At 47.5% G+C, this 11,561-nt stretch overlaps 1 protein-coding gene across 1 annotated transcript in view; it reads left to right on the forward strand.

Annotated features, from left to right (window-relative positions):
* Positions 1-11,561, forward strand: part of WIPF3 (WAS/WASL interacting protein family member 3) — an 87,356-nt gene that overhangs the window by 65,397 nt on the left and 10,398 nt on the right. The window contains 3 exon segments of the mRNA XM_024755090.1: positions 1-181; positions 3,602-3,751; positions 4,597-4,698. The exon segment at positions 1-181 is cut by the window's left edge and continues 6 nt beyond it. Of these exon segments, the coding sequence (XP_024610858.1) occupies positions 1-181; positions 3,602-3,751; positions 4,597-4,698 (433 nt within the window).

Here is an 11,561-nt window from a genome sequence, read left to right on the forward strand (position 1 = left end):
CTGCCTGCGCCCCCTTTGCCGGGCGCTAACAACAGCGGTGAAGTCCCACCCCCACGGCCCCCCAAGTCCCCATGCTTCCAGGCCCAGTCCCCTGAGCCCAGCGCGCAGGCCTTGCCGGCGCCACCTGCCCTTCCGGGGTCTCAGACGTTCCCGCAGAAGAAGAGGCCCGGCCGAAGCCCCGGTAAGCACCCCTGTTCTTGTCCGGGGGGGCCGTACCACAGGATCATCTGGCTGTTGGGAGGTGCTTGGTTGGGACACAGCCAGAGGCCTGCTACTGTGGGCCACTTGGGAGCACCTCGGGATGTCTTACTCTTGGGATTTTGTTTTAGAACACACCTGTTCAGTGCCCCTGTGGAGCACAATGAAAACGTGTTGTGTGGGACTTTATGCTGGAGGTATTCAGGTTAGAGACAGGAAACCAAGGGTGAGGGAGGTCGCAAGACTTGTCCGAGATCGTGCAGACAACACACCGGGGCTTCTGGCCTTCATCACCTCGCCATTACTAGCTGTGTGACCCAGGGCAATCACTTAGCCTCTCTGTGCTTCCTTCTCACCTGTGAAATGGGGATAGCAATAGTTCCCCCTCACGCGGTTGTTGGAACAGTGAGATCCAGAGAAGGGTTATTTATTTTTACTATCACCATTCAGACTTCAAATCTACTCCCAGGGGTCGAGGTGTCTGTGGGTGCAGTTGTTTCCAGAACCCGTTCTCCTGTTTAATTTTTGCCTAAGTTATTATAGTCTGGCACCTGGCCAGATCCTTCACTGGTCCTCAGCAGATTAGCTTAGCATCTTGCCATATTTTTGGCAGGTTCTCCAGCTGACTCAGGAAAATGGAGGGTCCATGTTTTCAGCCAAACATTAAAAATAATCCCTTCACGTATTCAGCAGAGATCGTTCTGGATTGAATATACAGGCCCTATGACTGTGATTTCCATGAAGTGATGAGGCTTCGATCACCTCTGGTGTCCTTCTAAATGGAAAGCACGCTACACATCCACACACACACCCGTGTACACACACACACACTCATAAACATACGCACACACTCATGAACACCCACATCCACACACACAGCCCAACACACATCCACAGTTATATATACACACACATTCTCTTTGGTTTTTCAGAAAATCTTTTGATACAGAAAGTTTCTTAAATGTATGCCCTTGAATTAAAAATAATACAAGCTCATTGTAGAGAAAATAGAAAAAAATTGAAGTCACGCATAATAACGTCACTCAGAAATAAAAACTGTCATATTTGGATATGTTTCCTTTCTCTTTTTGCTGAATATATCTACATATTTACAGGGTTACTATTAATACTATTTTGTATATGCTATTTTCTATTCTGTTTTTATTTAGTATTAAAAGCAATTTTGAATACACAACTATCTATAAAATAGATAATCAACAAGGATCTACTGTAGAGCACAGGGAACTCTACTCAATATTCTGTAATAACCTATATGGGAAATCTGAAAAAGAAGGGATATACGTAGATGTATAACTGAATCACTTTGCTGTACACCTGAAACTAACACAACATTGTAAATCAACTATACTCTAATATAAAATAAAAATTAAATTAAAAAAAGCAGTTTTGATATAATTAGATATTTGTCAAATTGTTAAATGTATCTATAAGCATATTAATATGATCATTGATATATACCATATTTCCAGCATTAGATATTTAAGTTGATTCCATTTTTTGTTATTATGAATAATATTGCAGGAAATACATTTATAGCAGTGGTAGTCTACGTTTTGGATTCTTTTTTTTAAAGACAGGTTCCTGCAAGGGAATTCCTGATACAAAAAGCAAGAATATTTTTAAGGCTTTTGGTCACAAGAGATAAGGTTTTAATCATTCTCTTTTCAGCTGACTGATCACCATCAGGTCCAGCATTAGTACTCATGAGCCCCTTCTGACCTTTGTGATTCTTAAATGTTCAAGATGTGGTGAAAAAAACCAATGCTTTAGATTCAGAGAGATCTGAATTCAAATCCTGCCTTCCCACCCACTCCTGTGTAACCTTAGGCCAGTCTTTTTTAATGCCCTTAAACCTTGCTTTTTTCTAATTTGACAAATGGAAATAATAACAATAAAACACCTTTCACATAGGACTGTTATGAATACTAAGTGAGGAAGTGTGCCTGAAGTGTTTTGCAAGGAGCCGGGGCTCAGCAGCGTGATTTCCTTTCCTTCCCTCTAACCAAGTGCAGGGGCAGCTTTTCACCCAGAAGAGGGGTCAGCAGCCCCTTAGCCTCTTTAGTCTGCTTGTGGGAGCAAGTAAATCCTAGTGGATTCTGGTACAGAGGAAGGGAAGACCAGCAAGGGAAAGGAAGGGGACTGGGAAAGGAGAAAGGCAGAGAGGGGAGCTGGGGGGGGGGGGGGCTGGGAAAAAAAGAGGGGAGCTGGGGGGGGGGGTGCTCTGATGGCCTCTGGGGAGGAGAAGAGCTGCGGCAGCCGGGTGCCTTTGCAGGCTCCAGAGCTGCACCGCCGAGGCCAGGAATGGATGCTCGTCTGGCCCCTTTCACTGCGTCTTTGGACGTGCAACTTGGTTTTCCGTGAACAACATGAGGGTAATTTCTGCTTCAGGCCAACTGCAAGGAAGAGTAAGAGGTCGCAATTGTGAACGTCTTGGCACAGACGCTAAAGGAGCAGTTGTCATCACTTCGAGAGCGAAGTGAAGAGTCAAGTACCTGGGTTGATGTGCCAAGGCCGCGGGTTATTAATTGCCAAATGGGTCATACAAAAAAGTCTTGGCAAAGGAGAGTGAGCCTCCCACAGAGGTCATCAGGGAAGAACTGATGAAGTAGATGAGATCTGAGTTGGGCCCTGGTGGGCAGGTAGGGTTTAGATTGACTGGGAGGAGAAACGAGGGTCTGCAGTGCAGGGGAACAGTGTGAGCGGACCCAGGGGCAGGAGCAAGCCCCCGACAGCTTGCTCATCTAGCCCCGCTCTGAGCCTCACCTGCACACAGTCCTTCCCTTGCACAGGACGCTGCAGTGGGTCCACTTCTTTGGGCTGTACCATCTGATGATGAGGGTTGATATTATCACAGCAGCTAATATTTATTGAATGCTTACTACGTGCCACTTGAATTTTTTTCTTTTTTTTATTGGAATATAGTTGCTTTATAATAATGTGTTAGTTTATACTGTACAGTAAAGTGAATCAGCTATACGTGTACATATATCCCCTCTTTTTTGGTTTCCTTCCCATTTAGTTCACCACAGAGCATCGAGTAGAGTTCCCTGTGCTATACAGTAGGTTCTCGTTAGTCATCTATTTTTACATGCGACTTGAATTAAATCAGCTCGCTTAACCCTCTCAACAAACCCAGGAGATATGTATGTTATTATTCCCATTTTATAGATGAGGAAACTGAGGCACAAAGAGGTTGTGTTATTATCCCAGCAGGAGAACTGGGGTTCAGCCCCAAGCAGCTTGCCTCCAGAGGCTGCCTTTTTATCACCGTACCATATTATATCCAAAGATCTCAATACCTCACCTCTCACAGAAGGTTATAGCATCCACCATGCCCTATCTGAAGGCCTGTATCTGAATACACTGTCCTCTTCTCTGTCAGCGACCGGTGGGGGAAAGCTGAACCCGCCCCCAGCACCCCCCGCGAGGTCACCCACCACGGAGCTTTCAAGCAGGAGCCAGCAGGCCCCAGCCTGGACCCTGTCCCAGCAGCCTGGAGGTCAGCTGCGGAACGGAAGCCTGCACATCATTGGTGAGCAGGGCTGTCAGTGAGGAAATGGTTTCCCCTGGCTCAGGGACGGGGGGGCGGTCTCCCGGCCCACAGTGCCGTCATTTCAGGGTGTGTGCTTCACAAGAACAGGGGGCTCACTCTAGCACAGAACAACCTACAGGTTGTGTTAAATAAGGTTTCTTTGAGGCTTTCTGGGAGGTTCCAGAACCCACTCTCCAACCTTCTTGAGATGGGAAAGTCATCTGGGGTCAGGTGTGACCAAAAGTCTTTGGATCCCTTTGTGGCCTGAGCTACTGTCACACACAAAGCCTAGATCACAAAGCGGGGACTCAACTCACGAAAGGGCCACAAGACCCCTGTCCTCTTGCCATCAGGAGCTCAGGGCAGAACCCATTTGCTTTAGGATGCCCAGGTCCCCAAATGCACACAGGCTGTGCTCCTTCCCACCAGCCAGGCTGAGGACTCCTGTTCTGTCCACCTCTCCCCGCCAGAGTCCTCCCCAGGGACACAAGAGGGGCTTCAGGCCACAGAGACTTTGCCGGTCCCTTGTTTCTGCCAGTTTCCCCACCTCTGACTCTGGACCCTGGATAGGCCTGTGGCACTTCTGCTCCCTTTAGAAGCTTCCTTAAGATGCTGGCTGAAGTAAGTTGAGGTGGATGATGGGGAGAGTCTATGATTTCACTTCTCCTGATTCCCCCTTGCCCCAGCTAAATAGTAAAAATTAAGAGGTGAATGGATGTCTTAGGGGGGAATAGCTCTGCCATTAAAATCTTGCACTGGGCAGGCAAACCTGTAAGCTCCTGGCAATGACCAAAACTTGGGTCCTCACAGTAACCAGAATAATTTTGGCATTTCCGTGTGTGCAGATGACTTTGAGTCTAAATTCACGTTCCATTCTATGGAAGATTTTCCTCCTCCAGATGAGTATAAACCATGCCAGAAGATTTACCCCAGCAAGATGCCCAGAAGTAAGTACCACCTTGATAAGACTACTGGTTTTCCCTGACCCTCCAGAATTAGGTGCTTGGGTGCACTGACTGGCCACAGGCTGGGTAGAGTGTGACATCAGGATCTCACCGTACTATTGCAGGGATGCAGTGATGTTCATACTTCTGGAAGTTTCAGAACATTTACTTGCCCTAATCTCCAAGGGTTCATTTAGAGGTTTTTTTACACAACACCAAGTTTAGTTATGTGGCATCGGATTTGGATGCCTAAATTTACCACTGGTTCCTCCCCTCCCTGGGGCTTTTGACTGGGGGAGCTAAACGCCCCAAGACAACAGCAAAATGGGATTCAGGAGCTTTGCATTAATAGTTGGGGAAGAACCCCAAAACCCCCAATTCAAAACTCTGGCAGACTCTGAAATAGAGAATGCCTTAGGTCAATGGTTCCTACCTTGGCAATGCATTAGAATGACCTAGACAGCTTTTAAAAATCTGAAGGCCAGGCTGCACCTAGCGTAGGTAAGACAGAATATCCAGGGTAGGACACAGATGTCAGTATTTTTGAAGATTGCCACGTGATTCCAACGTCCATCTAAGGCTGAAAACCTCAGTCCAGTGAGGGCCTTCCTCCTCCCGATCTCATCGTGCGGCCAGGCCCCAAGAGAGGCCTTCACTTGGCTTAGCTGCCCAGCCCTAAGAATTGAGGAAGGCTGGCCGGCCTGCCCTTCATGGCCCAGCGGGCAAGGCGGCAGTACTTCAGGAGCACAGGAAGCAAAGAAAAGCAGAGTAGGTGTTGACCACACAGTGATGCTGCCTGTTAACGTAATTCTTGTCCAGTGCTGATTCAATCCAAGTGGGCAGGAGCTGGTAAGAGGGAGGCAGAGCCAGCAACCTGGGGTGAGGGTCCAATGTGTTTTCCACCCCACAACCCGAGTAAGGCCCCCAGCCCCAGACATCTGCACACCAGCATGGAAAATCATCAGTGTCCAAGCTTAGCCCCAGACCGGGAACCTGGCTCTTTGACTGTCTCCTTTCAAAGGGGCCTTGGTGAAGTCCCTTCCCCAGGCTTCAGCTTCCTGCAGGGCAGACCAAGGAGCACCAGCCTGCTCTCTGCTCAGGTGAGAGGTCCTCTCGGGACCAGCCTGGGCAGAGCTTTCTCTGCGTGCCGGTGGATTGCACATTTAGAGAGAAGTGACTTGTATGTTTTTGTTTTGTTTTGTTTTGTTTTGTTGCGGTACGCGGGCCTCGCACTGTTGTGGCCTCTCCCGTTGCGGAGCACAGGCTCCGGACGCGCAGGCTCAGCGGCCATGGCTCACGGGCCCAGCCGCTCCGCGGCATGTGGGATCCTCCCAGACCGGGCACGAACCCGTGTCCCCTGCATCGGCAGGCGGACTCTCAGCCACTGCGCCACCAGGGAAGCCCACTTGTATGTTTTTTAATAACATGTAAATACAGTTGACCCTTGAACAATGCAGGGCTTCATATGCATTGTTGGCCCTCCACATCCTTGGATGCGGAGGATTCAACCAACTACAGACTGTCGTACTGTAGTTTTACTACTGAAAAACATCCTCATATAAGTGGACCCATGCAGTTCAAACCCATGTTGTTTCAGGGTCAACGGTACTCCTCTGAATTGAGAGAGACAGAGGAAGAGAGAGGAGCGGAATAAAGATTGATGAAGGGAAATCACCCCACCTGGGGTTTAAATAGACCGTGGAGACGTGATGATGGAGGACACGGGTGCTGGGTCAGGCGCCCATTCTTGCTCAGTTCGAGCTCAGCAGATGGGCGTGAACTGCCCACTGTACACTTGGCACCATGCTGGCCCCAGAGACTACGAGGTGCAAGCAACAAGGTCCCTACCATCAAGCCGCCAGCGTGCACACTCCCGAGATAGAAGTGTGAGACATTAACTAGATCACAACGGAGTGTCTTAATCACTGATTGTTTAAAGTGCAGAGGGCACCACAGTGGGCATGAGGGTGGAGGTGGAGACTGGGGACTTGAAGGCGTAGAGAGAGGTCACGTTTCCACTGGGTGGAAAGGCATTCCAGGCTGAGCACGGCACACCCCCAGGAGAGAGGCACGATAGCGTCTGGGCCGTTTAAGAATGACAAGCAAGTCCTACATGGTGTGTGAGGGCGCACGGTGCCTGGAGAGGGCCGCACCGGCTGCCAGAGATGTTAGGCTTCGCGGGGCAGAGGGTCAATAAATAACACTTCTTTTCCCGTCCTATGAAGTGTTCACAGGTCAGACGGATGAAGATCTTAGTGTTTTTATTGGAAGAGCTTAGGTAACAGCAAACTCTAAGACTGGGGGAGGCTTGCTGACTCCCCCAGGCCAGGGGATTTACAGGTGAGGGGACTGAGGCTGGCCTCCCCCTGCAGCCACAGAGCAGCCTCACAGAGCTTTCCACATGGCCAGGAGGGCAGGACAGAATAGTCCTTAATACACAGGCAGCCAGATTTCAAAGAGGGAACCTAGAAGGGGCCAGGCTGCACGTGGCTAGTTCCCTCTGTTCAACTCACAAGAAAAAGAGGGCAGAGAGAGCCTAGGCGTGTTACCTACCCTACAGGAGGTGCCCACACACGAAGAGGACAAGGAGATGTGTTCCCTCCTAATGTGAAGGATGTTTTATCCCTTCTAAGGGACATAAGCAGAACCTATAGGCAAAGAACTGTCAGCGAAATACTAACCACCGCCAATACAGTAAGTGCTCCTGTCGTAGACCTGCTCAGATGTGCCTGGCATGGTTCTAGGTGCTTTGCAGACCTTATCATAAGCCCTTAATGTAGAAAGTTTTCACGTAGGGGAAAGGAGGTCCAGACAGGCCAAGTGACTTGCCTAAGGCCTCACAGCAAGTTAGAGGCAGAGCCAGGAATTTCAGACCCAGGGGTGTCTGAGCCATGCAGCCATGGTGAACTCTGAGAAGGGATGTGGTTAGGTCTAGGTTGAGTCTGATAACTGGTGGTTTGATCAGAGGAGGTAGAGACCAAGGTCAGGAAACCTGTGGCTTTGAGAAGGGTCCATGCGAGGGAGGATGGATGGGGGTGAGGGTTGCCAGGGCTTGGGGATGCAGGCCATGAGAGGAACAAGAGAAGTAGAGGAGGAGCTAATGGCCTCTGAGTACCAACCTGGGCCTGGATGGATGGTGTAGCACCAAGAAGAAGGAGCTGGAGAGGCGCGGGTTTCAGGAGGAGACGAAGTGATGGATCAGGGCGAGTGGAGGTGCCTGGAGGGCTGCAAGGGGGAGATGACCCGGGGCAGGTGGCACAGGGAGTACACAGGTCTGAGGCTGAGGGGTAAGGTCAGGAATGGGAACTAGCTCTGCGGGTCATTAGTTTGGAGCCCTACCCTAAACCAGGGCTCAGCAAACATTTTCTTTAAAGGGCCAGAGAGGACATACTGAGGTTCTGCCTACCATCTGGCCTCTGTCACAACTACTCAGCTCTTCTGTTTTGACATGAGAGCAGCCACAGACAACACGTAAAGAAATGGGCATGGCTGTCTTCCAGTAAAACTTTATTTGTGAAAGCAGCTGCTGGCTGAATTTGGTCTGCTGGCTGTATTTTGCTGATCTCTGCCCTCAACCACTTCAGAAAAACAGAGTCTTAAAAATCTCTTTGTTATACAGCCTTTCTCAGTAATGTGCTGTGGAGTCCTTCAATCTTCAGACTCAGTAAAATCTAACTTACCTGCATTTGGAGCCCATGGTGCCTAGCCTCATCTCTGAGAACAGAAGAAAAGCTTCACCCCATACAGCTCACCAGGAGGGCAGAGGTGGCAGTCTGTGCTGTGTTCCTCTCCTTTCAGAGAAATGTTCAAATCAGTGCCCACACCAAAATAAATAATCTCCTGAGGATCAAGAAGGAGCAGTTAAAAAAAAAAACGCAATGTGCTAATGAATTGACATCCTACAGACCAGAAAGGGCATTTGCCATTTCAAAAGGAAGATATAGTTTTAGATTGATGTGGCATTGGTGGACATAAAATACTTCAGTAGCCTCCTAGCACAGTTAAATGAGCATGTTCCTGCCGTTCCTGCGAGCTGTGGGGGAGAAGCTTGTTAATTATGTGGGTGTAGGTCATGCCTATCTGATGACATTTCTTCTTACAGTTTTTCTCTTGCATTCTGCCATTGACCTGTAACCCAAGATTAGAGTCCTTCATGGTGTGGGAGACTGCGTTGGTTCCGTCAGATGAGGGTGTCTCTGTGCTCTTTTGTAGCAGTTCTGGAGCTCTGTCTCCGCCCGCTTGCCTGCTTTCTCTCTGTCCTTCCCAGACACACACACACACACACACACACACACACACACACACACACACACACACACACACGGCACACAAATACCCTAAGGCTTAGCTCTTCCGGCGCCATCCTCCCTGTCTCCACTCTGCAAGTATGAGCCATGTTCTTTCTTTGGTAGATGATTTTGTTCAATTTTTAAGTGTTTTTAAAATGCATGGGTTCCTCAATAAGTTAAACAGAATGACCGTATGACCTAGCAATTCCACTCCTGGGTGTATGCCCCAAAGAATTGAAAACAGGTGTTCAAACAAGAGTTCACAGACAAATATTCACAGCAGCACTATTCACAGTAGCCAAAAGGTGACAACCCAAATGCCCATCAACTAGTAAATGGATAAACAAAATGTGGTATAGTCGTGCAATGGAATATTATCAGACAGTAAGAAGGGATGAAGCAGTGGTATGTGCTACAACATGGATGAACCTTGAAAACATTATGCTAAGTGAAAGAAGCCAGACATAAAGCCCACATAAGATTCCATTGATATGAAATATCTAAAATAGGCAAATTTAAAGACACAGAAAGTGAATTTAGCAGTTGCCAAGGGCAGTGGGGTATGGAGAATGGGGAGTGACTGCTAATGAGTACCGGTTTCCTCTTGGGCTGATGAAAATGTTCTGCAACTAGATAGTGGTGATGGTTACACAACAATGGGAATGTGCCATTAATGGTAAATTTTATATTATATGTACTTTACCACAATGAAAAGAAAGTGAAAAAACCCTATCCCTAAGAATCTTTGGGACCCTCAGCTCTGGAGAGATTTAGATAAATGATCCCCCTGACTTACCTTTGAGAGATTCACACGTTGGTGAAGGAAGGGAGGAGAGAAAGACACCCAAACATGACATTTCAGTCTGGTGTTCCCAGCAAAACCATCCTCGTCACGATCAGTTCAATGGGAAAGTGGCTGATTAAAAATTTGACCGTTTTCATCCCAACTCCTTTTTTCTTTACTTTTAATTGTGATTAAAAAGAACATAACATGGGGACTTCCCTGGTGGCACAGTGGTTAAGAATCCGCCTGCCAATGCAGGGGACACAGGTTTGAGCCCTGGCCTACCAACCCCCTGGTAACCACTGTTCTAGTTTCTAGCTCTGTGGTTCTATGAGTTTGACTACTCTTGGTATATAACTAGAATTGTGCTATACTTGACTTTTTTAAAATTTTTTTTAAAAATTTATATTTATTTATTTTTGGCTGTGTTGGGTCTTCGTTGCTGCACGCGGGCTTTCTCTAGTTGCGGCGAGCAGGGACTACTCTTTGTTGAGGTACGCAGACTTCTCATTGTGGTGGCTTCTCATTTCGGAGCACGGGCTCTAGGCACGTGGGCTTCAGCAGTTGTGGCACATGGGTTCAGTAGTTGTGGCTCTCAGGCTCTAGAGCACAGGCTCAGTAGTTGTGGCGCATGGGCTTAGTTGCTCCGCGGCATGTGGGATCTTCCCAGACCAGGGCTTGAACCCATGTCCCCCACATTGGCAGGTGGATTCTTAACCACTGTGCCACCAGGGAAGCCCTACTTGACTTTTTGAGACTGGCTTATTTCACTTAGCATAATGTCCTCAAGGTTCATCCATGTTGTAGCGTATGTCACAATTTCCTTCCTTTTTAAGGCTGAATAATATTCCATTGTATGTATTTACCACATTTTGTTTATCTATTCATCCATCAATAGACACTTGGGTTGCTTCCATCTTTTGGCTGTTGTGAAGAATGCTGCTATGTACATGAGTGTACCAATAAGTGTTTGAGACCCTGCTTTCAATTCTTTTGTGTATACACCCAGAAGTGGAATTGCTGGATGATATGGTAATTCTATTTTTAATTTTTTGAGGAACCACCATACTGTTTTCCATTTTACATTCCTACCAACAGTACACAAGTGTTCCAGTTTCTCCACATCCTCTCCAATGCTTGTTATTTTCTGGTCTTGGTGCTTTGTTTTGTCTGTAGCCATCTTGATGGGTGTGAAGTGGTATCTCATTGTGGCCCAACTCCTTTTCTAAAATAGAGTTACTTTACACTTATAGCAAAACTGGCTACCATTACTTCCATTAGCAGAGAAACTTCTCCACCAGGCAGTGCAGTAACTTTAACAGTACAGGGTGGTTCACATCATAAAATCAAAGGATTAGATGTCCCCAGACTGAAAGAATCAGAAGACAAAGCCGGTGCCAGAGTCTTTCGCCTTTGTGGCGGGAGGGCAGTTGAGCAGTAAGGACCTCTGTCCTGGCTGACTTATCTTAGCCACGTCTGATTATTACTGGGGACCACAACCCTCCATAAGCTATCTTCCAGCATCCCACTCTCTTACCACCTCCTGTCTTTCCAGGTTACTCCTTTATTCCTCTGAACCTGCAAAGATACTGTAATATCTATAAATAATATCTCCCTTGGGAATTCCCTGGTGGTCCAGTGGTTAGGACTCTGCACTTTCACTGCCAAGGGTGCAGGTTCAATACCTGGTCGGAGAACTAAGATCCCGCAAACCACATTGCACGGCCAAAAAATTTTTTTTTAAATCTTACCAGATATATATATATATATATATATATATATATATATATATA

Source organism: Neophocaena asiaeorientalis, unplaced genomic scaffold (genome assembly GCF_003031525.2).
Source record: "Neophocaena asiaeorientalis asiaeorientalis breed wild unplaced genomic scaffold, Neophocaena_asiaeorientalis_V1.1 scaffold36, whole genome shotgun sequence".
Taxonomy (NCBI): domain Eukaryota; kingdom Metazoa; phylum Chordata; class Mammalia; order Artiodactyla; family Phocoenidae; genus Neophocaena; species Neophocaena asiaeorientalis.